Below are 27,475 nucleotides of genomic sequence, written 5' to 3'. Positions count from 1 at the left end.
TCCAGCATGACAATGTGCCACAAAGCCAGCTCCAGGAATATATCCTTTACATTGGTTGAAGTGGAAGATCTTCAGTGCCCTGCTGTAGAGCTCTGATCTCAACCCTATTGACTCGTTGCTGAATGAGAATGAATCACCACAACCACACTCCAAAATCTGAAACATCTTCCGAGTATAGTAGAAGTTGTTATAACAGGAAATGTCAACTCAATGTGGAATGGGATGTTTGAAGATCATGTTTCATATATATATATATATATATATATATATATATATATATATATATTTATAAAAGGCAAAACTTGTTGACCTCTCATCACCTCCCTGCTTATGACTCATGTTTTCATTGATCTGACCCCCTATTTGTCTTTGCTGTCCCTATGGTTATCAATGTACATCTTTTACCTGCTGTGTAATACCACTAATAGACAGCACTGGACTTTTCTGGAGAATTCTCAACATTCTGGTGTAGAAGCTGTAGAGTGGAAAGCTCCGGCATGTCTTCTGCTTTATAAAATCTATTCATATTGGACTAATAAATACAATACAATGATAATAGACGAGCATGGTAAAGCCTCGTATTTGTATAATAGTCACTTCTGATGGACTGTAACAGAAGGTGTTAATTCATTTTCTACAATGGCAGCTGACATACATTCACACCTAAGTGCAATTTAGCGTAGCCAATCTGCTCACACACATTTTTAGCCATATAATTACGATGTGCTATTTCACGTTTACATTTTAAAAATCGACTCCCGTTTTTCGGAATTGGATCTCCTATGACAGGACTGGCTGTATTGTGATGCAGTAGTGCTCTCGGTGTTCTCAAGCTCGTCGTGAATCCATCCGAGAAGTAAAGTAAGTCTTCGAGAAGAGGGCATGAGTCAGCTCAATAAACTAAGACCTGCACAAGGCTGTGTCTTAGAAGTGGATGTTGTGTGTTTAACCAGTTTCGGATATTCAGCCTCGGGCCATTCTCCAAAACACTCAGCGTGAGTTACGTTCCATCGATTACTCACCACCAGCCTGGTGGTCCTGACCAATTCTGTTTATCCGGGCTTGATTCGAGCAGCAGTTGGCTGGTTCACTTGTCAGTGACCGAATACCATAAGGGGGGCTTTCGTCTTCCTCGGGCTGCCTGTAACAGAAATCAATATGATCAATGGGTGTAATTAAGACTTTCATTCATTATCCTGGCAGTTGGTGACATTTTCACCATTTTCTCCGAAAACGTCAGTCATCGTAATGAATCCAGAGGTTTCGTTGTACTGATCAGTGATCAGTGTGTTGTTCTCGCTTGTGTTTTGCAGACCTGCCCCCTCCAGCCACACGTGAGAGACCCCCGGGGTGTAAGACGGTGTTTGTAGGGGGTCTACCTGAAAACGCCACCGAGCAGATCATATCTGAAGTGTTTGAGCAGTGCGGCGGCATCATCGCCATCCGCAAGAGCAAGAAGAACTTCTGCCACATTCGCTTTGCCGAGGAGCACACGGTGGACAAGGCACTGTTTTTGTCTGGTACGCACCCACGAAATGTTTATTTCTCATTTTTACTACTTTACTGTCTAAACCAAGAGGTGTTTCCTTATCTACAATGTCATTTTATTGACATTTACACACACCGTGCCCCTTTAATAGGAACGCTTGTACCACCTGCACATTCCTGCAGTTATCCAATCTTTCAATCATGTGGCAGCAGCAAAGCGCAGAAACTCAAGAGCTTCACTTACAGTAACAATCAGATCAGATATCAGAATGGGCAGGACATGTGATCAGATGTGATTAGATAACTGTCTGCATAGGGGTTCCTATTCAATTGGACAACGTGCTTTCCCGTACATTGATTTACTCACGCTTTGCTTCCTATCAAAAATCTTAAAATAATTAGTGGACATGTGGACATGCATCTCCAAACAGCTCTAATCTACATTTTATAGGCAAAAGTTTGTGGACACCTGCCTATAAGATTTCTGTGTGTTTTTTTGAACAGCCCATTCCCCATTTAGTCCCATTTCCTGTTATAATATCCTCCATCCTCCTCTGGGAAGATGCTCCACCAGATTTCGAGTGTGTTTATTTAGATCTGTGCTCATTCAGCTACAGGGATGTTAATAAAATCAGGTAGTGATGTAGGGTGGAATCAGCGTTCCGATTCATCCTGAAGATGTTCAATAGGGTTGAGGTCAGAGCTCTATAGCAGGTGATCTTCTACTCCAACCCATATAAAGCATATCTTCATGAAGTTGGCTTTGTGAACAGGGGCATTGTCATGCGGGAAACTGTTTGGTTGTCGTAGTTCAAGTAAAGGACGTCCGATACGATTGTGAGCCTCCACTTTTGTGGTAACAATTTGCGATACTTTGGCCCGTACTTTAGTTTCGTTTCGGCGCGAGTTTGATGGTTTGCGATTACACTGTGTAAGGAAAGAACGGATTCGGATGCGCCAGCACTTGGAGATTTACACGAGTGCAAATTGGAATCATTTCACTTAACCTTTTATCTGATGGATATGAGGCGAGTGTGTCTGTAGGCCCTCGGCTAGGCCCGGCTCGCTGGATTGATGGGGATTTAACGAGGGAGGAGGGACTCTGCTCCATCTCTCATGGGTGCTGAAGGGGGGGTTTGGAGGCCAACACTCACACTTTCCCAAGTGCTCCTGACACGAGAGGTCAACGAGAAGACAAACACACACACACACACACACACACACACACACACACACACACACACACAGCAGAATAGATTGCAGCACCTTTGCGCTGAATACAAATCACACACAAATGGCGCTGCTGCATGGCCTGCGCTCGCTCGTTTGTTATCCTGCTTCATCTGCTCATTGCACAGTGGTATTAAATCTTAAACTGCTCATTGTATGCAAAATCTGTTGTCTGGTGTATATACTGTGTGTGTGTGTGTGTGTGTGTGTGTGTGTGTGTGTGTGTGTGTGTGTGTGTGTGTGTGTGTGTGTGTGTTTATATACAGTACATTTATCCCAATTGGTTGATGCACATTTAAAGTTCAGTAATACCAGGTTGCATTATTTACACATCTCTAAGTCTCTAAGAAGCCTCAGACCAACACTTCTCTATTGTGCGATCAGAGCCGCACCTCATATATCACACGGCCCCGTGACGGAGCTCTGCAGGCCTTTATAAATAAAGGCACTCATTTTGGACGCAGAACACACCATATAAAATATTTACTGACGTCTTGGGGCCATAAAGCAGAGGAGCAGACGCATGAATAAAGTTCGAAGACCCGTCTCATTTCCGCGGGCACGGCCAATCCTCGCTCTCTTTCTTTTTTTTTTTTTCCCGCGGACCCACACGAGCATGAAAAACCTCTCCCTCTGCTCCAGGTGCACAATCCAGCCTATAAACAAAGGCATATTTCACTAGTCTTTTATATGAGACCTTTTTTTTTTCTTTTCTGCATGAAGAATGAATATGAGGAAGGATTTATTTTTGTTTTTTCATACTGTTGTTGAAGCTAAAATTGAAGCTAGCATTGAAGCTAGCATTTAACTACATTTAGGCAGACACAGAGTGAATATTGGTAGGCACGTTTATATCACACGAGTACAAAAGTTTCTTCGTGATTGTTATCATTATCGTCGTCATCATCATGCAGAAGTTTTACATTTTTTTTCCTTAATTTGGTAACTAGTGAACTTCCCCCTACCACACAAACTAGCAGAGTGGCGTGAACACATGAATCCTATGAGACACGTGAAACCAACCAACAACATTCTTATGATTCGTCAAAACATACGGAGAAATCGCTACAGTATTTCCTCTCTTCTACATACATGAGACACCAGTGTTTGGCTGTAGTCACTGTGTTTGACAAGGGAGATGAAAAAAACATACCCCAGAGAGCATGGACACTATTGACTTCCAGACATGGATAACTGGGAATTACCCATTACCCATCACACCATTTTTTCTTTACCAAAAGTAATGGTTTCTTATTGGTATTAATCTGGATTTTTTGGGGATTTTTTTATTTATTTTTAACCTATGTAGAATCCATAGTGATTCATTTGCATAAATGTGTACGATTTTACAGGTTTAGCGAATGGCATTGCAGTCTAGATTTTTGACCTCTGGCTTTTCTGCCATGACCAAGCACTTACTTTCGAAAAAAACAAGAAAATTCACTAACAGATTTCACAGCATGTCATAATCTGCATGGTTATGTATGTGACAAATACATTTCGAAATTGATTTGACTTTGAAGGGGAAAGGATTCAGGTCATGACGCATTCACTTCTGGCAGCAGTCACTTTTTTTTTTTCTTTTTTCTATTTGCACCAAATGTAATCTGGGTGAATTCTGTGAAATTACTAACCTCGTGGTTTTTTTCTTACTTTTTTTTTTTTTTTAGCCAAAAGAAAATAAAAGAGTGGGACTGTGTGCTTTGTGGTCAGTAAAAGCCCAAGGCATGTAAATGTCTCCTCCACTGGCATAAACCTGACGTTTTTATTTAATTTTTTATCAATTGTTTTCTCTCGCTGCACAGAAATGTTGCCATCTATATTTAATCCTTAACCACAAAAACCTCACAGTTGTCCAGGATACAGAACAATGAACACTACATGAATAGTACTGTACCTGACTATAAGATTTATATGTGCTTTTTGAACATTCCACATTTAGTCTCTATTTGCAGTCATAGTAACCTCCACTCTTTTGGGAAGATGTTCCACTAGATTTTAAAATTTTAATGGAGATTTCGTTTCATTCAGACACAAAGGTGTTAGTAAAGTTAGATATTGATGTAGGGCAGAGGTCCCCAATGAGTCGGAGTGTCTACCGGTTTTATTGTGTAGATTTTTATTATGATGTAAATGTATTTATTATGCCTTCTAATGCTAGAATAGAATAGAATAGCCTTTATTTGTCACATATTCATTACAGCACAGTGAAATTCGTACTTCGCATATCCCAGCTTGCTCGGAAAGCTGGGATCAGAACGCAGGATCGACCATGATAAGGGTTAAGGGCCTTGCTCAAGGGCCCAAGAGTGGCAGCTTGGCAATAACGGGGCTTAAACCCCTGACCTTTCGATCAGAAACCCTGAACTACCACTCCCCTATTAGATTATTTTCTTATTATATATTTGATATTTTATTATTTTTGGATATGCACCGTATAGACAAATGAGTATTTCTTTTCGAATACTTTTTAAACTGTGGTAATAGTTGGGAAAAACACACATGAATGTTAAAAAATAATAATAATAAAGTTTTGCCAGAATAAAAATGGGCTAACTGGCTACCAAATTGGAATTTTTGGCAGCTTTGGTCAGGAGGTCATCTGCCTTCTTTTTCCTTTTGGGAATTTCTCGTTCTATTTTTCCTTTTCTTTTTTCACGAATAATTAACAGCTTGGCGTGGTTTCACCACAGACCTGCAAACACAGGAAGGAGTGTATACACTGAGGGGAGGCAAGTGTGAACACAAGTGTCTGAAGGGAGGAGTTTGTGTTTGTTTGTGTGTGTGTGTGTGTGTGTGTGTGTGTGTGTGTGTGTGTGTGTGTGTGTGTGTGTGTGTATGTTTGTGTGGAGAGCACAGATTTTTTTCCTGCAGTTATAAAGCTACAGCTGTGTCAAAGGGAAAAGCAGAGTAAACACTGGCATACATTTACAGCACACAGGACACAGCCGAATAAACAGGGCTTTTCCCCCTGCAGGTGCTCTGTACGGAATAAACACACATTTTCTTTTTAGATAAGAAGGGTTAAAGTATTGTGGACATTTATAAGATGTGCAGGAGCTTTTTTAAAGGAGAAATTTCACACTTCAGTTTCATCGTCAGATTGATTCATCACTAGCTTGTCACACTGCTAGTTTTTTTTTTTTTCTTACACTGATTACAAATGTTTTTAAAGCGTTTCTTGGCTTCGTTGAGTCGTTTTCAGAGACACTGAGCCAGTTATGAGCGCTGCCTGAGATAATGGCGAAGAATATGGCAATGATTCCACGCCGTCTGGTCGGGACGAAGACCAGATTCCGCGATAAACAGCCGAAACCGTCTGGACCAATTAAATCCCATTTTCTCTTGGCTATCGGCCTGTCTGTCAATAGAAGCTATTAAAAGTTTCAGGAAGTGTGCCTTTTACATTCATTACACTGTCTTCTCATGTGTATTATTCCCCCTTCGAGCAGCTGGCACTTTAGCATTGATTGGCAACGAGCTTTCACATCGAATCAGAAACCTGTTGATTGTCCCGATCTCACTCTTGTCTTGCGCAGGTTACCGGATCCGCCTCGGCTCCAGCACGGATAAGAAGGACACAGGCCGGCTGCACGTGGACTACGCTCAGGCCAGAGACGACCTGTACGAATGGGAGTGTCGACAGCGCATGCTGGCGAGAGAAGAAAGACACCGGCGCCGGATAGAGGAAGATCGTCTGCGCCCGCCGTCCCCGCCTCCCATCGTTCACTACTCCGAGCACGAATGCAGCCAGCTGGGAGACAAAATCAAAGGTACACATTTCATCATCAAGATAGACCTGGTCTGAGTTTCCTATTATTTGTGGTGGAACATAAATTCCCTTTTCTTTTCTTTTTTTTCTGCACTTTTTTTTTAATCCATCTCTGTACTGTGTGTTTGTGTTTGTGTATGTTCGAACACTGTGTGTCTCTGCATTCGTAGTAACATCCTGCTAAATTCAAAGCACCATCTGTTTAGTGTTTAAATGATGATCCACAATCGAAAGAAAGAAAGAAAGAAAGAAAGAAAGAAAGAAAGAAAGAAAGAAAGAAAGAAAGAAAGAAAGAAAGAAAGAAAGAAAGAAAGAAAGAAAGAAAGAAAGAAAGAAAGAAAATTTTTTTTTTTTTTTCCCCGAAATAAAGTGTTTTAATATTCAAACACTTTTATACCCCACTCTGGGTGCACTGGTTTGTACCTCTTTCTTTCCTTTCCAAGCCCATTGCTATCGTGCCAGTCCTCTAACCCACTGTCATGACTCTCCACTCAGCCAGGAAATGAATCTTGGTTACTTCTAAGTTGATAGATTTAGAAGCATTGAAGTGGAAATCAGACTCCAGAGATCTCTCTTTTTTTTTTATTTATCTGAAGCTCAAGGGCTGAATTTTAAAGTACCTGAAAAACTTAAAAAGACTGGCTTGATTTTAGCACGAAGTGAAAAACAGGAAGTTGTAATAGGTTCTGTATTGTTGGTTGTTCACGTAAAAAGCCTTGGACCTTGAATGAGAACGCTCCATGATTATGATATGAAATCGCACTTTCTAATGAAGCATGTTTTTAAAAGCAGTGTAGCGTTTTTCATTACTAATAAAAATCTTTAGTTAAATAGAAAAAATTCTCTAAATCTAAAGTCCAAATATAAACATTCTGTGGTTGATGCACAGAATGATGGGAAATATTCAGCCTTAAAAAATCTTCCAGGAGCATTTTATCCAAAAGATTTAATAATCCAAGTCATACATGAGTCAATTCAATTCCTTACCAGTTAGAAGTCTTTGTGAGTTATTTTTAAGGAATATACAGTGAGGAAAATAAGTATTTGAACACCCTGCTATTTTGCAAGTTCTCCCACTTAGAAATCATGGAGGGGTCTGAAATTGTCATCGTAGGTGCATGTCCACTGTGAGAGACATAATCTAAAAAAAAAATCCAGAAATCACAATGTATGATTTTTAAACTATTTATTTGTATGATACAGCTGCAAATAAGTATTTGAACACCTGTCTATCAGCTAGAATTCTGACCCTTGATAGAAAATAGAACTTTTGGGTCATAATTCCACTAAACGTGTTTGGAGGAAGAAGAATGATGACCAACCCAAGAACACCATCCCTACTGTGAAGCATGAGGGTGGTAGCATCATGCTTTGGGGGTGTTTTTCTGCACATGGGACAGGGCGACTGCACTGTATTAAGGAGAGGATGACCGGGGCCATGTATTGCGAGATTTTGGGGAACAACCTACTTCCCTCAGTTAGAGCATTGAAGATGGGTCGAGGCTGGGTCTTCCAACATGACAATGACCCGAAGCACACAGCCAGGATAACCAAGGAGTGGCTCTGTAAGAAGCATATCAAGGTTCTGGCGTGGCCTAGCCAGTCTCCAGACCTAAACCCAATAGAGAATCTTTGGAGGGAGCTCAAACTTCGTGTTTCTCAGCAACAGGCCAGAAACCTGACTGATCTAGAGAAGATCTGTGTGGAGGAGTGGGCCAAAATCCCTCCTGCAGTGTGTGCAAACCTGGTGAAAAACTACAGGAAACGTTTGACCTCTGTAATTGCAAACAAAGGCTCCTGTACCAAATATTAACATTGACTTTCTCAGGTGTTCAAATACTTATTTGCAGCTGTATCATACAAATAAATAGTTAAAAAAATCATTCATTGTAATTTCTGGATTTTTTTTTTTTTTAGATTATGTCTCTCACAGTGGACATGCACCTACGATGACAATTTCAGACCCCTCTATGATTTCTAAGTGGGAGAACTTGCAAAATAGCAGGGTGTTCAAATACTTATTTTCCTCACTGTATATATATATATATATATATATATATATTTAGAGAGAGAGAGCGAGAGAGAGAGAGAGAGAGAGAGAGAGAAAGAGAGAGAGAGAGAAAGAGCGATTGAGTGACAGACTGATAGAATGATAGAATGAAGAATGAAGTTTGGTCCATATTTTTTCCCTTTTACCTGTGTGTATAAGTTTGGCTTTCAGGATTGAATATAAGCAGTCAGCTGCTTTTCTGTGTAAAGGTAAGCTCAACCACACACAGATCAATGTGGTGGTACAGTAGTGTTCAATATGAAGTGTAGGACAGCGTGTGTGTGTGTGTGTGTGTGTGTGTGTGTGTGTGTGTCAGGGAGCTAGTTACACAGCCTGCATGTTAAACTGAACAATACTATTAATATTGAACGCAGCCTCAATGATTTATCTTTCTGACATCGATTCAGTGTGAGAGATGCTGATGGAGTATTAATGACAATCAGTACACACATGCTTTATGGCCCACAAACCTCTTTACACCATGTGTGTGTGTGTGTGTGTGTGTGTGTGTGTGTGTGTGTGTGTGTGTGTGTGTGTGTGTGTGTGTGTGTGTGTGTGTGTGTGTGTGTGTGTGTGTGTGTGTGTGAGATGGACAGACTGACAGTTATTGTGCTGTTAATGGTAGAGATCAATGTGTGTGTGTGTGTGTGTGTGTGTGTGTGTGTGTGTGTGTGTGTGTGTGTGTGTGTGTGTGTGTGTGTGTGATGGATTATTGTCAGTTAAGGACAGACTGATAGCAACTGTGCTGTTCATAGCAGAGATCAGTATGTGTGTGTGTGTGTGTGTGTGTGTGTGTGTGTGTGTGTGTGTGTGTGTGTGTGTGTGTGTGTGTGTGTGTGTGTGCACATGATGGATTATTGTCAGTTAAGGACAGACTGATAGCAACTGTGCTGTTCATGGCAGAGATCAATGTGTGTGTGCTGTCTGAGGATCAGCTTATCTGTGTGCTCAGATCGAGAGTGAATTATGTTAAACAGACCTGCAGGCTTCCTGAAGCTAAGCAGATGCTGTTGCAGCAGATGCACACAGTCCGAAAACACACACACACACACACACACACACAGAGCTCCACAGTGGCAGCTTTGATCTCCTGTTAGCGCAAAAATCCAAGCCGATTTCAAATGCAACACGTCTGCACATCTGCACATCTGTATCATTCATTCATTCATTCATTTTCTCCCGCTTATCCGTAATTCGGGTCGCGGGGGCAGCAGTCTGAGCAGGCATACCCTGCTTTCGACTGCTGCCCAATCCTCACAGCACTGTCCCTTTTGGTCCCTCCTGCAGGTGGTGAGCCCACGGGAAACATCTGTATCATTTGTAATGTAATTGATTTGGAGATCGTAATAGGGATTGGTGTAACCCTGCAGTACCCAGACTGTCTGGACCAGAGTTTTGTAAAGTTCATGAGTCCTCTTTTTTACTTTTGACTGTTTCAGGGTGTATGAAAGTAGTAGTTTAAGTAGTGGAAGAGTATTCGTGCATGTGACATTGTGATAAAAAACATGAAGAAGGTTTTATTCAGATGAAATACAAATTTACTCACATCTCCAGAAAAATCCCTGTAAGTGGATTGAGGACACTGGAGGAATTTGTGACAGACGGACGGACTGACAGACAGACAGACAGACAAGTTGATTGATTGACTGAATGATCCATATATTCAGCTGTAACCTGAATTGGACTTTGGTGCAGACTGTACCCGTGTGTACAAGTTTGGCTTTCAGGATTGAGCATCATATACCAGTCGGTAGGGTTAGCTCAGTGGTTTAAATGTTGTATTTCTGATCAGAAGGTCGGGCCCTGTTTCTTAAAATGTAAATCTATATAACATAAAAATTAGTCCACCACCACTCTGGGTTACTACAGTGAGCTTACCTTCATTAATAACTAGTCTGGTGATCTAGTGCCAGTCTCCATAGCTGTACAGCAGAGTGGTGTCTTAAACACAGACATGCTACACATGCAGTAGTACATCCCATTTCAGATTTTTTCCCTTTACTGTTATAATCACTTCATTTTTTTTTTTTTTTTTTTTTTTTTATGCTTTCCACCAGATTTGGAATCGTTGCATGTGGGCTTTTGTAATTATTTATTAATGTCTGGGGTGCAGTCATTGTAGTTCTAGTTCATCCCAAATGTGTTCACTGAGGTTGAGGTGAGAGCTTTGTGCAAGAAACTCAAGTTCTTCTACTCCAAGACAAACCATATCTTCATGGAGCTTGCTTTTTGCACAAGAGCAACGTAATGCTGAAACAGTTTTTTATATGTTGAATGGAAGTGAAGGTTCTGCTGCATCATACAAAGATGTTCTATACAATCATTTGCTTCCAAATTTGTGGTAACGGTCAGGGGAAAAACCTCAGTTGAGTGTGATGGTCAGGTGACTGCAAGCGTTTGGCCATATGAGGTAAAAGGTATTCATCAAAGGTTTAATGATACTAAAAGGGACAAAATATAAATCCTTTGGTGTATTCAAACCTACAGTGATGACACTCTGCATTAAGTAATACTAAGATCAATTCATCCAAACATCCAGAATTTCCACTGAGTAAAAAGAAACCATTGTTCACTGGCGAGTTCACTTTAACAGTTTTAAGAGTTTTAGCGTCGTTCTTGCTCTATTTTCTCTCTTTTTGAACTCTTTGAACTCTCTTTTCAAAGTTCAGACATGAAAATTTGATAACGAACAGGCGAAGCGAGTTCTGCAAACGTCCCCACGTTGCTGTCGGTTACAGATCACTTATCTATCCTGCTTTGGTAAAGCGTAAACAATTACAAATTCATGAGCTACAAGATGTTAAATCCACTAAGGATAAAAACGTGGAGGTTTCAAAAGAGACGTTTTGTGTCCTTGCATTGCTTCTGGATGTTTTACTCGTCATCATTACAGTTTACCGTTACTGTGAGGAGCTCTTAGAACTAACACTATTATACTTTGCTTTATAGTCTTTTTTTACACATATTTATATTGTATATGATATTTGCATTTGACCTGTTTTAGTGTTTCTTCATTGTATTTTCAAGGTCTTTATTGTCAGTGTCAGTAAATGACATATTGTGCCAATGTGATCAAAGGCAGGATCCTTAATAATAAGATGCTGCCTACTGAGATGACTTTATACAGAGTCTTTGAAGTACATGCATCCATCGCTTTTATACACCTAATCCCATAATCCTTTGCATCACCCACCTATAAAGAAATCAAATTATAAAAAATAAAGGTAGAATGTCATACAAAGCTGATTTGCGAGGAAAAGGTTTTTGAGCAAATGTACTTTTGAGTTTTTTATTTGTAGTGAGAAACGTTTGATAGCCAATTGGACTTTTTGTGTTAGCGTTCATTACATCACAGCACTGTAACGTATTCTGCCTTCCAATAGTCTGATCCAAACTATACTATTTGGACACCTGACATTTCCATCCATCGGTGGTTTTTCCTCAAAACATGGAGGCACACTATTGTGTATGTCTTTGGATGCCGTAGAATGAAATTTTTCCTTCATTAGAACTAAGACACTCAAACCTGTTTCAGCATGACGATGCCCCCCCGTGCACTTTACCTTTACCTGGGATTGAGTAAAAGATCTTGAGTGGCCTGCCATAGAGCTCTGACCTCAACTCTACTTAACACCTTTGGGATGAATTGGAACGCTGACTGCACCCCAGACCTCCTCACCCCACATCACTGTGCTAAGACCCTTTGGTTGAATGAGCACAAATTTTAACAAGCACACTCCAAAATCTAGTGGAACATCTTCCCAGAAGAGTGAAAGATATTATAACACATCTGAATCTTAGGGTCAGGTGTCAACAGTCTTTTGTTCATATTATTTCCTTTTCCACTATTTGCTTAATAAAACATTGTAATTGACAGTCGTCTATTTCAGACTCCCTTAAAATGCTGAAATGTAACATTCCTCTGTTTTGACTCATTTTTTATTTACCAATAGCGACAGCTGGCAAATGTGAGACTGGAGCCGTCCTTCGGTTGGCCACATCATCACATCGCAGCAATGTACAAAAGCAAATATCTGCTTCCTGAAGTCTTACAGCGTCTCGTTGCTGCAAGGCTTTTTTTTTTTACAGAGTCCAGTCGAGTGATGTGGAAAACATGCAAACAGATTAGGAAAGTGTGTTCCAGTGCCAAAGCTCCATCAGCGCATCTGCTCGCTTAATTGTTTGATAATTCATTAGCAATGTAACCTTTGGCTAATTTGACATGAGGTATGGAGGAGGACTGTTTGTGAGTTGCAGCTCTTTTGTCAGCCGTGTCCTACGCTTTCTGGTCAGAATGCACAATGTGTTCATCCCGTTGGCACAAAAAAAAGTCGCTATTTGGCTAAAAGCAGCCAAAATACAGCTTGGATGCTGTCCCTCCTTCTGTGATGTTCTTTCCTTAGAGTCGTACTGTTTGTGTACATGCCTGTACATTTCTCTGTTGTTTCTGCTGTATTTTGACACTACTGGGTCTGAGATGTATTTCTCCTGGCACAGGGTGCACTGATCTCCCCACTTGAAGTGCATTGATATGGGAGTGGGTGTGTGTTTGTGTCAGCCGGAGTCTAAGTACATGTTTGTTGTAACTGATACAGATATGATTTTTTTGCAGTAAGTAACATTTATTAGTATTTATTTATTTACATTTGTATTTGACATATACATAACCATACTCAGTACAACATGCAGCGAAATCACGGCTGATCCGCAATATAAAAAGGAATAGAAATTGGAATGAAAACAATGAACAGTTTGAAATAGATACATAGAAAATTACAATAGAATATACATTACAATATGATACAATGAAATAGATCTGCAATAAAACGAAATATAATAAAATTCACCTTTAGTGTTTTCCAGTTTGAAGGTTTGAATTGCCTTTGGCTCTTCCTCATTCTTTGTATTGGAGCCTTCAGGGGGTGAAAGTGCTTCACTGACCACACCAGAGAGAATTTCTTCACTATCTTCCTGGCCTTGGTCCAGCACCACTTGTTGTAGATGGACTTTGGGTCAGGGAGCTCAGTGTGGATGGTATGTTCATCTGATAGCACCATCCTCCAGAGAGCTTGCCTGTCAAGATGCTCTTAGTGGTTGAGGTGTAAAAGTTTTCTCAAAAGTCTGAGTTGGAACAGACATTGTGAGACCGTAATGGATCAGAAGTGTCAAGGAACATTTTATTGATGTTCGGTAATGCTGTGTGCTTCTAACAGTGAACTCCACATGTCGAGTTTAATGTTTCATGCTTCAGGCTTTAAACAGTAAATGTAATAGAGTTGTGTAGAATCAGTAAGTGAAGGTGAAGGGTCCTTATGTGTCTCAGTTCTCGCAGAATTGAACTGCTCATGAGAATTTCTCTGCTCCACACTCACAAATAATTTTGTGTGACGTTTGGGGGGATTTTTAATGAACACATAAATGAGTAAAACAGCATTAATAACCATTCATTCATACTCTCCTCCATTCGCCTCTCTTTTCCTCTTCCTTTCTCTTTCTCTTTCGATTTTTCTTTCTTTAGACGATTCCAAGTTTCCCGAGGCAGTGCGAGTGTTGCTGACCTGGGTGGAGCGAGGCGAAGTGAACCGGCGCAACGCCAACAACTTCTACTCCATGATCCAGTCCTCTAACAGCCACATCCGCAGGCTGATGAACGAGAAAGCAACGCACGAGAAGGAGATGGAGGAAGCGAAGGAGAAGTTTAAGAACGCCCTGGGTGCCATCCTTGTACAATGTGAGTGTTGCCCCCTCCCCTCGTTACACTTTAAAGCAACGCTTGCTTTTAACACTCTGAAAAGAGACGCACTCAGCAAATGGGTGCACTCTTTCAGAACATGAGCTCTCGACACTTTCAGCCATCTTAATGGATAGCATAATGCAGTGGCACTTTAGAGATGATTGATCCAGTGCCCAGGGATATGGAAAACACAGCATACAAACACACTCTGTGGAAATGTACATACTTACCGTAGCATGAATTGATATTTAAAGAGAGAGATAAAAGCCACAGGATCAACATTAGATTTTATTTTCATTCAAGCGCGTATTCAGTATGACGGAAACGTTATGCGCGCGACGAACAAAACACAACACACGTAACCTGGTGAACTGAACTAACTATTTTATCTTAAATCAGAATAAAGTGCTTCCACTAGAGAGAAACACGCAGGTGGGTCCCGATGCAGTGCCAGACTACTTTATTTGACTTTTTCAAACTTACTTTAAAATGATAGGGAATCCAGGCTGAGGTCAGTTTACAGTTCAGGAATGATTTACAATAAATGATTTACATTTGAATTGAAAGGAAACTGAAAGAGAAAAACTAATCAAATTCCATTCAAATTCAAAACAGAAATAAATACATTTCTTTATATATTGAAATTATTTGGTACTCACATATACCTCAAATGACATTTAACCCTTTAAACCCCTCACAGTCTTTGGTATACATCTAGACTCAGACATGTGTTTAATAACTGCACCCATTTCCAAGTTATTTGAATGTAGGTACTGAATAATGCATAGTAGTTCTATAAGACTTGTGGCAGCCTGGGAAAACATTTGTTTTATTATTATTTATACTTATATAAAACCACATGACTGGTCCGAAATAAATAGTTTTTTCTGCTTTTGTCACCTAGACTTTTGTCATTTTTGAGATTAATTTTACTTTGACCAAACTAAGATATAAATGTACAATGTGTCTCAAATCTAGACTTTTAAAAGAAAATGTATATTCATGTACTCTGCATTAAATTGAACATGTGATTAATTAAAGATAGACATCATAAATAAAGCTAGTTATTTTATATAGGATTATATGTTTATTATTAACTATTCTCTGCTTCTGAGATAAATACCATTTTATCAAACTGGAACCTCAGCATGTATCACAAATCTGAAATAATTGCTCTCAACTAATAAAGTAAGTAATTAGCCTTCAAAAAATGCAACATTTCAATCTCTACACTCTCAGCAATGGTGTGCCTTCATCACAGAGTATTTAACAGCTGGTATTCATATATAAAACTAAATGAATTGTCTATTTATGTCTGATATGCCAACAACAGCCTGACATTCACTGTATAAAAATATATATGTAGTTACTCTACAATAACATTAAGCACTTTAACAATAGAAATTTGAAATAAAAACATCTATATTTATACATGGGAAAAAAACAATACATGAATGGAAATTGAATGGATCTAATGAATGGAATGAAACTGAATGGATCTATTTTTAGTCACAGAACATCTCCTGATGTGTTCTCCCAGTCTGCCATATACACATATTTAATATGGATAACATCCAAATCTGTGTTGAGAGTGTAAGGGGTTAATTATGTTATAGTGTAGTAAAATCTGGCCTAAGATCCCATTCAGGCCTAAAAGTGTTTGGTGTCAAATGGTTTGTTTCTTTAGCCTCATGCTAAATAATGCTAGCAGGATAATGTGGTTAACAAGAAAGTAAAGATTGAGATTCCTCTCTCCTAGTGTAGAGGTATTAATATCTGTACCTATAAAATGGATAAAAAGTTACCACATTGAAAAAAACCTTCATTGCTCCATTCGAGGCTGAATCACTTCTTGCTCTGCTGCTAGCGTGGTATTGTTTTGTGCAAGCGTCCAAGTCAGGCAGGAGGTGTGAATTGATTCAGATGAGAATATATTTGCAGGATTTGATCATTCGGCATCACGTGACGAGCCAAGCGATGTCATTTGAGGTGGAGTATGCGCGGGCCTCCGTTACTTAATCGTTTATTATTTGTGAGTTAGATTAGGGCTGCATCTAAAGTGCAGTGGTAAAGAGACAAACTTCAGACACTGACTGACTTATTAGCCCTTTTATTACTGCGATCCAAATGAATCCATTCAAATTGGATCAGCGTGATAAAGAGTTGCAGCGAAGTCATTATTCTCAGGCGGGACTGAGACTGGACCCCGGTGCTGGAGCGTCCCTATGTTAATGTGCATTCTTGTAGTGCGAGCGTGCTGAGGACAAAGCAGGTAAGTGTTCCAGAAGTCTGAACCAGTCTGGAGCTGAAAGCAGACACAGGTAGAGTATTCAGACTGCTTCAGCACACAGCGCCCACTGACCACTAACAGGCATGAAGAGCTGCTTAAGCGTTAACAGGAGCCTTCAGTAGTGTGTGATAGTGTCTGGAGAGACCTCCTGACGAGGACGGCCTGAGCGAGCGAAAGTAAGTATTCCTCCATAAGTAAAGCAAAACCGAAGCCACATGTGTATAGCATATGAAGTGTTTTACTGAAGAAAAAAACCTAGGGATTTCAGACCACCCTGGCAACTTCTGCGTCAAGTGATATCCAACTAGCTGTAGAATACATTTCCCGATCCCGCACGCACTCTTGCATGGCGCACTCTCCGGTTCGTCAATGTCGGCTGGTCAATAGTGTGATTGATCTCTTCTAAGTTGATGTGTGAAAGGTAATGGATACGGTCAGAGGTGCTTCATCCAGCACATGAGCAGCTATATTGAACACCTGCTTAATGCTGATTGATTTAAACAACTCCTTCAGAGCCAAAGACACTGTAATATGTCGAGGTGGAGTGTAGTGCCATATTCTTACTCTGTCAGCAAAAAGAATGGGGGAATTCATTCGCCATATGTGTTTGGGAAACTTATTTTACTGTTGAACTTGTTTGTGAAGGTGTCATGGCCCAAAATGTCACTACAAAATTGGATGCCTGACAGCACAGGTTTATGAGTAGTGCCTATAAAAAAAAAAAAAAGGATAAATTTTTTTATATATTTTGTACGTTTTGGAGGTTGGAAAGTTGCCTCTGCTTTTCTTTGAAGCACTGGCACATTTCTCCTCGCTGCATTAACTGTCAGCGTGTTTGTGTGTGCGTTTTGGTATTTATTTATCCGTCACGTTTCCTTCTACCGCCGTGTCAAATTATCCCAGTGAGCCTCCGAGTTCAGTATTCACATCTGCATACAGAAAAATATGTGCCGTCTTATTATATAAGAGTTAATTTTACAGCTCTGTGTAGCCAGTGGCAGCTGACATGGCATCAAATGGCATCAGCTACATTTGTTTGTTTGTTTTGTTTTGTTTTCATGGCATGCCTCTCAGCGGTACGCCGAGTGTAGCTTTCAATTTGGCTGCGTTTTGGAGATTTCTACTCACCATGCCAACCGCTCCTAATTCCCCGTGTTCTAGCTAATAATCACGGAAACGGCCAATGTTTCGATGCCCTGCTGTGCATGAGTGCATCAGGGATTTCTGCAAATATGGAAATAAATCGCAACACATGAGGAATGGCCTAAATTCCAAAGCCATATCCTAGCGTGATAAAGTGCTAGCAGGCAATCCACAATTCAATTAACCCCCTTGACGCTGTCGAGCACATACGCGCAATGAAATCAATAACAGTATCAGTAAAGTTTAAAAAGATATAAATGCTTAAAAGGAGATATTATGCGAAGATCATGGAAAAGAGAGAGAAAAGACTTGTTCAGTGGGTTTTGAGTTCAGGAGCCATTTTCGAATGCCATTGACAGGATGGCAGGAGGTAAAAATTAAACATGGGAACGGGATCTAAGGGAAGCAGGAACGGGGTGGGGGGGAAATCAGTTTAGTGGGCAGGAAAAATAATTCCACACAGAATGGAAAAATCACTTCTGCACAGATCTCTGGTACACGGTATGACCTACTAGCTGTCAAAGGAATAGCTGAATAAATGGAAAAATCGATGAGAAAAATTTCTGTCTTTGATTCACTCGACTCACTCCATTCCTGAAAAAAAATCTGTTTTTGATATAGTGCATGCAAAGATACACACTTTTCAATGTGCGGTGTCATTGTTTAACAGAGAATGAGTTTACATCCAAATAAAACTGTGGTTTTACATGCCTTCCCCCCAAGAAAAACAAATCGAATGCAATATGTTTATAAAGTTAGAAAGAAACAAAGTCAGGAAATGGAGCTTAAATATAGACTAGGCCTTTAAAGGCTAAGACACACGTGTCTGCATGTGATACAGATTCCAATCTGATTGATTTATACTTTTAATCTATAACTTATCACTCTACAGGTTGAATACGTTTGATTTATCCAGCAGGTGCTGATAATTACCGAGTACTGACATTGACGGAATTTATGTCTGATATATTTTCAGGTTGCATCACTGAGAGGATTTAAGTTGACAGGGAATTAAGGAGTTAGGCCTGACTTCTACCAGCTTCTAGCACCATCCCTTTTATATCTGCAGATTTGTTTTGTCAGTGTGTCTAGCAAAAAAAAAAATCTGAGCAATGCAGTACCTTCACACTGTCAGGATGACAAACACATGAGCTTCATAGAGTAAGCTTCATGTCTGAAAAGAAAGAAAGGCTTGTTTGAGCAATACAGCTCATCAGATCATTGTTATCTCAGTTTGGATAAAACATACACATGTACAATCTCACAGCTTATCACTGAAAGCCAGAACAGCAGCCCTAAACTAAATCTAAGCAAAAATAAATAAATAAAATACGTGTTTGTCATTATGACAGATTCTGTTAACAGACTGTAAACAAGGTGCTTGCTGTTCCACTATAATGGGTGATTTATTTCCAACATATGTTTCAGTTTCTATAAACCGCCTCAGATCTGAACTTCAGCAAGATAGTGTTGGCATTAACACCTGAGCACAATAGTCCCGAGTGTCAATTATGTTAAGAGGAACAAACTCACCGTGGTACGTTCTTTAAACGTGTTTTTTTTTTGTGTGTGTGTCATTAACTGAGAAAAAACTATTATTATTATTAAAAAATAAATTAATTCTAAAATTAGTATTTTTTTTACTTCTTTAACCAGACAAATTAGGTACAACATTTAAAACAATTTGTATAAAATTTTTCTTGGGTTAAGTCTTTTTAAAAAAAATAGAAAGAATCTAAGAGAGAAAAGGGGTCAGTTCTTCTGCAATCTGTGTTTGCTGATGCGGCTGTAAAGCATTTATTAGAGCCAGCTGAAAACCCTTTATGACTCATGTTTTTAGAGACGACAGGTTAAAGGCTGTAGTTAAGCTATTGTTTAGCTCAAGACCAAGGTCCAAGGTCAAGTCAAGATTGTGCCCAAGTGAAAGCCAGAATGAGTCCAAGGAAAAAACTATCAAAAACTTTAGGTTCAAGCCTTTACTTTAGCTAGTTGATGAGTAGTTCGTGCATTGTGCCGATTATTAGCCTCAATCTACACAAAAAACCCTATGAGAACAAAATAAAACCCGATAGCTTTACGACAGAGCACTTGGCTGATGTATCATTCTAGATAAATGCTGTACTAACCTTACATATGGCATTGGAACCATCTTCTAAAATGATTATAGTCCAATCAAGAAGAGGATTGTCCTTTACATAACTAGAAAGATTGTGTATTGAATAGATTGAAGTCATCTTCCTGTCCTTGAGGAAAAAGTTTTCATTTTCTTCTTCAACCTCACTGCAGTCACGTGTCATGTTTTTCATTTTCTTCTGGCCGGACCTCAACAACAACCAACAAGCAGAAATCTGAACAACAATCAATAAAGCAGTCGGGTTTGAATTTTTTATGTTTCTTTTACGCACTTAAAATTACACAGCCCACCAGAGAGTGTGCTTCCTGCCAGCTAGGGGAAGTCAGGTGAGGTTGGTTCGTGGTGCACTAACTGTAACAATGTATAATGGGAATTCACAGGAGAAGCATCCGAAGAAAAACTTTTTTTGCCGAACATGTAGAAATGTGCTCCTTGCTGTAAGTACTGTGAGGTTTTCCAATAAACATCCTTCTCACTTTGTCATCTTTGTATCATCTCAGCTAGATTAAGGAGCATAAAGGCAACAACACCACACGCTACAGTCGTGCTTTTCTACCCCCAGCAGGTGCAAAGTGATGTAAATATTATGGTTTTTGCCCTAGCCTAATTAAAGTATGTTCTTTCAGCATTATGTCCAGTAGGAATGTGACTCTACAGTGCATCTTGAAAGAGTTCACAGAAGTCCACATTTTCTTATGTTACAGCCTTATTTCAAAATGGATTAAATTCATTATTTTCCTCAAAATTCTACAAACAATAACCCATAATGACAAAATGAAAGCAGTCTGTTTGAAATGTTTCCAAAATTATTACAAGTAGAAAACGAAAAAAATCACATTTTGCCCTGGTCACAGATTTTGCCATTACACTCAAAATTGAGCTCAGGTGCATACTGTTTCCACTGATCATCTTCGAGATGTTTCTACAACTTGGTTGGAGCCCACCGGTGGTTAATTCAGTTGGTAGGACATGATTTGGAAAGGCACACACCTGTATATATATGGTCACACATTTAACAGTGTATATCAGAGCACAAACCAAGCCATGAAATCCAAGGAATTGTCTGTAGACAGGATTGTATGGAGGCACAGATCTGGGGAAGGGTACAGAAACATTTCTGCAGCATTGAAGGTCCCAATGAGCCTTTATTATTCGTAAATGGAGGAAGTTTGGAACCATCAAGGCTCTTCCTAGAGCGGGCTGCCCGGCCAAACTGTGCGATCGGGGGAGCAGGGCCTTAGTGAGGAAGGTGACCAGATGATCACTCTGAAAGAGCTCCAGTGTCTCTCTGTGGAGAGGAAAACCTTCCAGAAGAACAACTATCTCTGCATCACTTCACCAATCAGGCCTGTATGGTACAGTGGCCACACAAAAGCCACTCAGTAAAAGGCACATGACCGTCTCCCTGGAGTTTGCCAAAAGGCAGCTGAAGGACTCTCAGACCATGAGAAACAAAGATTGTCCTCAATGCCAAGCGTCATGTCTGGAGGAAACAAGTTACCACTCATCACCTGGCCAATACTATCCCTACAGTGAAGCATGGTGGTGGCAGCATCATGCTGTGGGAAGGTTTTTAAACAGCAGGAAGTGGGAGACTGGACAGAATCGATGGAAAGATGAATGCAGCAATATCCAGAAACATCCTTAATATAAACCTGCCCCAGAGCACTCTGGACCTCAGACTGGGCCAACGGTTCATCCTTCAAGAGGACAACAATCCAAAGCACATAACCACGTGGCTACAGGACGACTCTGTGAATGTTCTAGAGTGACCCAGCCAGAGCCCAGACTTGAACCCGATTGATCATCTCTGGAGAGATCTGAAAATGGCTGTGCACTGATGCTCCCCATCCGACCTGATGGAGCTTGAGAGGTTCTGCACAAAAATAGGTGTGCCAAGCTTGTAGCGTCATCCTCAAACAGACAAGGCTATAAGTGGTGCCAAAGGTGTTTTAAACAATGTATTGAGCAAAGGCTGTGAATACTGTATATAACTGAGGCCAATACCATTCGCATCTCGATGCATAGCCAACAATACGATACATAACGATTCAATGGAAAAAAATATATGTTATTCAACAAATTTAGTTTTAGACAGACAGCAAATCATACATTTACTTAAGTGACTCCTGACTTTTAACGCATGGTCCTTTCATAAACAGGCTTTTGTAGTGCAAAAGGAAAATATATATTATATACTTATAATTTATGAAAAGAGCCATGCGTTAAAAGTCTGGAGTCACTTAAGTAAATGTATAATTTGCTGTCTGTCTGAATATATATATACAGTGAGGAAAATAAGTATTTGAACACCCTGCTATTTTGCAAGTTCTCGCACTTAGAAATCATAGAGGGGTCTGAAATTGTCATCGTAGGTGCATGTCCACTGTGAGAGACATAATCTAAAAAAAAAATCCAGAAATCACAATGTATGATTTTTTAACTATTTATTTGTATGATACAGCTGCAAATAAGTATTTGAACACCTGAGAAAGTCAATGTAAATATTTGGTACAGTAGCCTTTGTTTGCAATTACAGAGGTCAAACGTTTCCTGTAGTTTTTCACCAGGTTTGCACACACTGCAGGAGGGATTTTGGCCCACTCCTCCACACAGATCTTCTCTACATCAGTCAGGTTTCTGGCCTGTCGCAGAGAAACACGGAGTTTGAGCTTCCTCCAAAGATTCTCTATTGGGTTTAGGTCTGGAGACTGGCTAGGCCACGCCAGAACCTTGATATGCTTCTTACAGAGCCACTCCTTGGTTATCCTGGCTGTGTGCTTCGGGTCATTGTCATGTTGAAAGACCCAGCCTCGACCCATCTTCAATCTTCTGAATGAGGGAAGGAGGTTGTTCCCCAAAATCTCGCAATACATGGCCCCGGTCATCCTCTCCTTAATACAGTGCGGTCGCCCTGTCCCATGTACAGAAAAACACCCCCAAAGCATGATGCTACCACCCCCATGCTTCACAGTAGGGATAGTGTTCTTGGGATGGTACTCATCATTCTTCTTCCTCCAAACACGTTTAGTGGAATTATGACCCAAAAGTTCTATTTTGGTCTCATCTGACCACATGACTTTCTCCCATGACTCCTCTGGATCATCCAAATGGTCATTGGCAAACTTATGACGTGCCTGGACATGTGCTGGTTTAAGCAGGGGAACCTTCCGTGCCATGCATGATTTCAAACCATGACGTCTTAGTGTATTACCAACAGTAACCTAGGAAACGGTGGTCCCAGCTCTTTTCAGGTCATTGACCAGCTCCTCCCGTGTAGTTCTGGGCTGATTTATCACCTTTCTTAGGATCATTGAGACCCCACGAGGTGAGATCTTGCATGGAGCCCCAGTCCGAGGGAGATTGACAGTCATGTTTAGCTTCTTCCATTTTCTAATGATTGCTCCAATAGTGGACCTTTTTTCACCAAGCTGCTTGGCAATTTCCCCGTAGCCCTTTCCAGCATTGTGTACAATTTTGTCTCTAGTGTCTTTGGACAGCTCTTTGGTCTTGGCCATGTTAGTAGTTGGATTCTTACTGATTGTATGGTGTGGACAGGTGTCTTTATGCAGCTAACGACCTCAAACAGGTGCATCTAATTTAGGATAATAAATGTAGTGGAGGTGGACATTTTAAAGGCAGACTAACAGGTCTTTGAGGGTCAGAATTGTAGCTGATAGACAGGTGTTCAAATACTTATTTGCAGCTGTATCATACAAATAAATAGTTTAAAAATCATATATTGTGATTTTATGGATTTTTTTTTTAGATTATGTCTCTCACAGTGGACATGCACCTACGATGACAATTTCAGACCCCTCCATGATTTCTAAGTGGGAGAACTTGCAAAATAGCAGGGTGTTCAAATACTTATTTTCCTCACTGTATATATATATATATATATAAAGAGAGAGATATACAGAGAGAGAGAGAGAGAGAGAGAGAGAGAGAGAGAGAGAAAGAGAGAGAAGAGAGAGAGAAGTCTAAATTACATTTAGTTTTTGTTGTTGAAATGCGATAAAAATGCGAACTTGTATCCACACATTTTTAAACCGATGCGTCACATAATTAACGTATGCTGACGCATATATGCTAATGGTGAATCTTACCATCCCTAACACTCATGTTTATAGTCGAACATTAGAACGGACTAGGAGTGCCATAATGTTTTTGTCTGTTTAGATTATTATATAACCAGTAAATAGTGCAAAGTCAAGCACGTTAATAATTGATGCTTGTAAACAAACCACTTTTGTCATGATTGTGAAGAAAATGCTAAAAGGTTGGCGAACAGTCCATACATTCCCATCACGACTTCGATCCGTGGAGCTGTGATGTACGTACACTCATATGCAAGTCACATTTGTAGACAAAAGCTTCGCTGAATATATCATACAGAGGTCTGCTGCTGACCCTGTAGAAATTCTGCGTGTATTAAAGGTAAACCGGTGTTGCTTAGAGATAACATAATATTGAAAACTCCATAGTTGTGCTGGTATTATTACCTGTAGCAAGTAGCAACACTAAAGAGATCAAAAGCTGCAGGATTTTCAGTGAATTACAAGATTTGTGCTATAAACATTTTGTAATGAGGTCTTCATATGGATTTGTATTCTCTAGACCTGACAGTGGAGTTTAAAGAGAATTGGTAAAGGCTCTGCTCGGAATACAATACAGCACAAATACAGGGGGGTGGAATGAATAATGCATAAATAATTTTAGTGCTAGGAGCAGCAGTATTTTACAAGAAGGAAAACAGAATGAACGCGAGAAAAGAAGTGTGAAGTCATTTTCGTTGCTAAACGGATGCAAAAATATAAACTATACTGACAGATGTTTGTGGACACCTGACCATCTTTTTGAACATCCCACCACTTTTCAAAGATGTTCCACTAGATTTTGGAGTGTGCTTGTGGAGATTTGTGCTCATTCAGCCACAAGGGTGTTAGTAAAGTCAGATACTGATGTAAGTAAGGAGGCCTGAGGGTGCAGTCAGCGTTCCAATTAATCTCGAAGGATGTTTAATAAAGTTGAGGTCAGAGCTCTATAGCAAATACAAGTACACCATATCCTGATAGAGTTGGCTTTTTGCACAGAGGATTGTCATTTTGGAGAAGTCTCCTAGTTCAAGCAAAGGGAAGATTTAATGTTACCACATCCAAAGACTATAGTTTCCTCCCACTTTCATGTACAAGTTTGTGGAAGAACCACATGGCTGGAAAAGCCAGGTGTCCTAATTCTTTTCCCCATATGATGTACATTTAACCTTTCCTAGTCACGATGCAGTTGGTAAACTAGTTGATAGATGTATTCAAAAGATCTGTTGTCACCAAAATTGTTTTCCTGATGATCTACAATCATACAGAGACAATTTGACTTAAAAAAAATTAAAAAATGTATATCAGTCAGTTATAGCAGATTTGGCCATTCAGGGTAGAAGGTAAGCTTGGTTGAAACTCCAGGAGTGCCCCTTGTATAGGTGTGCACTCTTCACCCTAAAAGGGCTCTTTTTTTCTGTCACACACACACGCACACACATTCATGCGATTTTTCCCTACTTCTAAATCGATGTCTCCCATCAAATTAAAGGATGCTAAAGCCATTATTGATCTCGCCACAGTACTCGAGCTCGCCTTTATCTCACTCCGAGCTTTCTCAACCCTATTGACTCCACTGGGTTTATTAGCCTTGCCCCCAAAACGACGAGAGCAAGAGACAGATTGTAAATTGGGGAAAAGTCTTTCCGCACATCCTTGAGAGGTGACAGCCCCAGAATTATATTAACGCCATTCAGAAGACGCAGTGTTCCAGCAGCAGCAGGAAAAAAGACGCGGGGCGTGTCTCACAACTCGAAAGGAGAAACAGATTTTCGCACAGTGCGCAGTTCATTTTCTATCCTGTACAGGCACAGCTCCGACACACGAATGTGCTCGTTCGAAGAAGTTAACGTTTCCATAGTAACAGCGCGATGAAAAGAAGATACTTGTATAATTAGAGCAAAACAATTCACTTTTTTTGGTTTGTCGAAAAATATATGTAACCATAAATAATATTATCATTGCTAATGGGGACCTGGGAATTCTGTGATTTCAGGACATCTCTTTGTTACCCACCTGTTCTGTGTATGTTCTTTAGTTTTAATGTAGCTATAAATGGAAAGTACAACCTGAATTCTTGAATTGACCGAAAAAAAAAAAAGTCAGCAGCTTGCTTTACTTACTTTATGACACGATGGTAATTTTCGAGTTTGCGGAGGATATCTGTGTCTATAGGAACTAATAAGAATATGTTGTGCAAATCTCTCCAAACTTATCAAAAAAAAGTACACAGTGACAGAGAAGTGATTAAACATGTAGTGCATATGCTGTAAATAATGCACTTTTAATGGTTGCTGAATTTATGAACAGCCACCAAGTAGCTATTGTGATTTCGTCCCTTTCATTTGTTTTCTGCTCGTTTTGTTCCACCTAAATATTGCCATGTACCACATGTACCAGGGCTAAACGATTTCATTCCGGTAAGAAGAGCGTAGCTAAGAGCGATGCCTGCAGTCCCACAGGCTTCTGGGGGTATAGTGTTTGCGTTTCTCTCACAGGCCTGATTCAGCTCACAGAGAGCGTGTTAATTGGCAGAGGTTCTGAATCATTGGTGTTAGAACAGAACTTAGCATTACAGTTTGGGCTGGAGTTTGACATGTGATCCCCAGCGTTCTTCACTCCTGAAATATTCCGTCTCTTCCTCCTGCAAGATTTCTGCCATCTCTCAATTCCGAGTGGATGAACTTGTTTTCCACTAATGAGTTGACACAAGTGAGACGTCCTGTCAGATACACACACACACACACACACACACAGAGCGAGTGTAATGACATGTGGCTTCCCTGTAGATAAGTCATTAGACTCCACATCTACGTACTTTTTTCCTAAAAAAACTAGTGATCCTTTGATGCGCCTGACAGCCCAAAGCCTCTAAAGATATCTAATGTGATGCAGTATTTAAAAAAAAAAAAAAAGGAATCATTTTGCTCACGGGACTTTGCACAGAAGTTGCCTCAGTGGTCTGAATTAGTCAAACAGGTCAAACTGCCCCACTGTTTCCTCCGTGAATAATTTTTTTTTTCAGCATTAAAGTTAGTCATCCATGCACCAGTGTTGTTGCTGTAGAGAGAGAGAGAGTAGGGCGAGAAAAGTAGTTCACTGCCTTCCTATCTGACACCAGTTTTTTTTTCCCCCCACTCCTCTGCTTCTCCCCAATCGCCCCTCTCTCTCTGTCTTTCTTTGGACGGTACATACTGGCCCCCCGCGTCCCCCTGCCACAGTTGAGCAGATTGTGTCTGTATTCCACGCTGCTTCCAAACAAAAGGCATGGGACCATTTCTCCAAAGCGCAACGCAAGAACCTGGACATGTGGCGCAAGCAAGCAGAGGTTGGTGTTCTCACTTTTTTGCTTTGTTCTCTCTGTTAAACTGAATATGTTGACGTTCATGCAGGTTTTTTTTATTTTTTATTATATATATATATATATATATATATATATATATATATATATATATATATATATATATATATATATATATATATATATACACACACACTGATCCATTAGCCTTTTTTTTATTTTCCTGTCTCCAAGCG

At 40.0% G+C, this 27,475-nt stretch overlaps 1 protein-coding gene across 16 annotated transcripts in view; it reads left to right on the top strand.

The window, feature by feature from the left end:
* enox2 (ecto-NOX disulfide-thiol exchanger 2) overlaps positions 1-27,475 on the top strand; it is a 262,970-nt gene that overhangs the window by 202,878 nt on the left and 32,617 nt on the right. For 12 of the 16 annotated variants that reach the window (XM_083547028.1, XM_083547036.1, XM_083547035.1 and 9 more), the window contains 4 exons: positions 1,314-1,520; positions 6,258-6,491; positions 14,059-14,271; positions 27,160-27,266. In XM_083547028.1, the coding sequence (XP_083403154.1) occupies positions 1,314-1,520; positions 6,258-6,491; positions 14,059-14,271; positions 27,160-27,266 (761 nt within the window). The remainder of the gene's footprint in view (positions 1-1,313; positions 1,521-6,257; positions 6,492-14,058; positions 14,272-27,159; positions 27,267-27,475) is intronic. The other 4 variants (XM_083547031.1, XM_083547032.1, XM_083547027.1 and 1 more) reach the window with 1 other exon arrangement.

The sequence above is a fragment of the Silurus aristotelis genome (assembly GCF_946808225.1).
Source record: "Silurus aristotelis genome assembly, chromosome: 7".
NCBI lineage: Eukaryota > Metazoa > Chordata > Actinopteri > Siluriformes > Siluridae > Silurus > Silurus aristotelis.
This window is presented reverse-complemented; position numbering and strand designations above follow the sequence as displayed.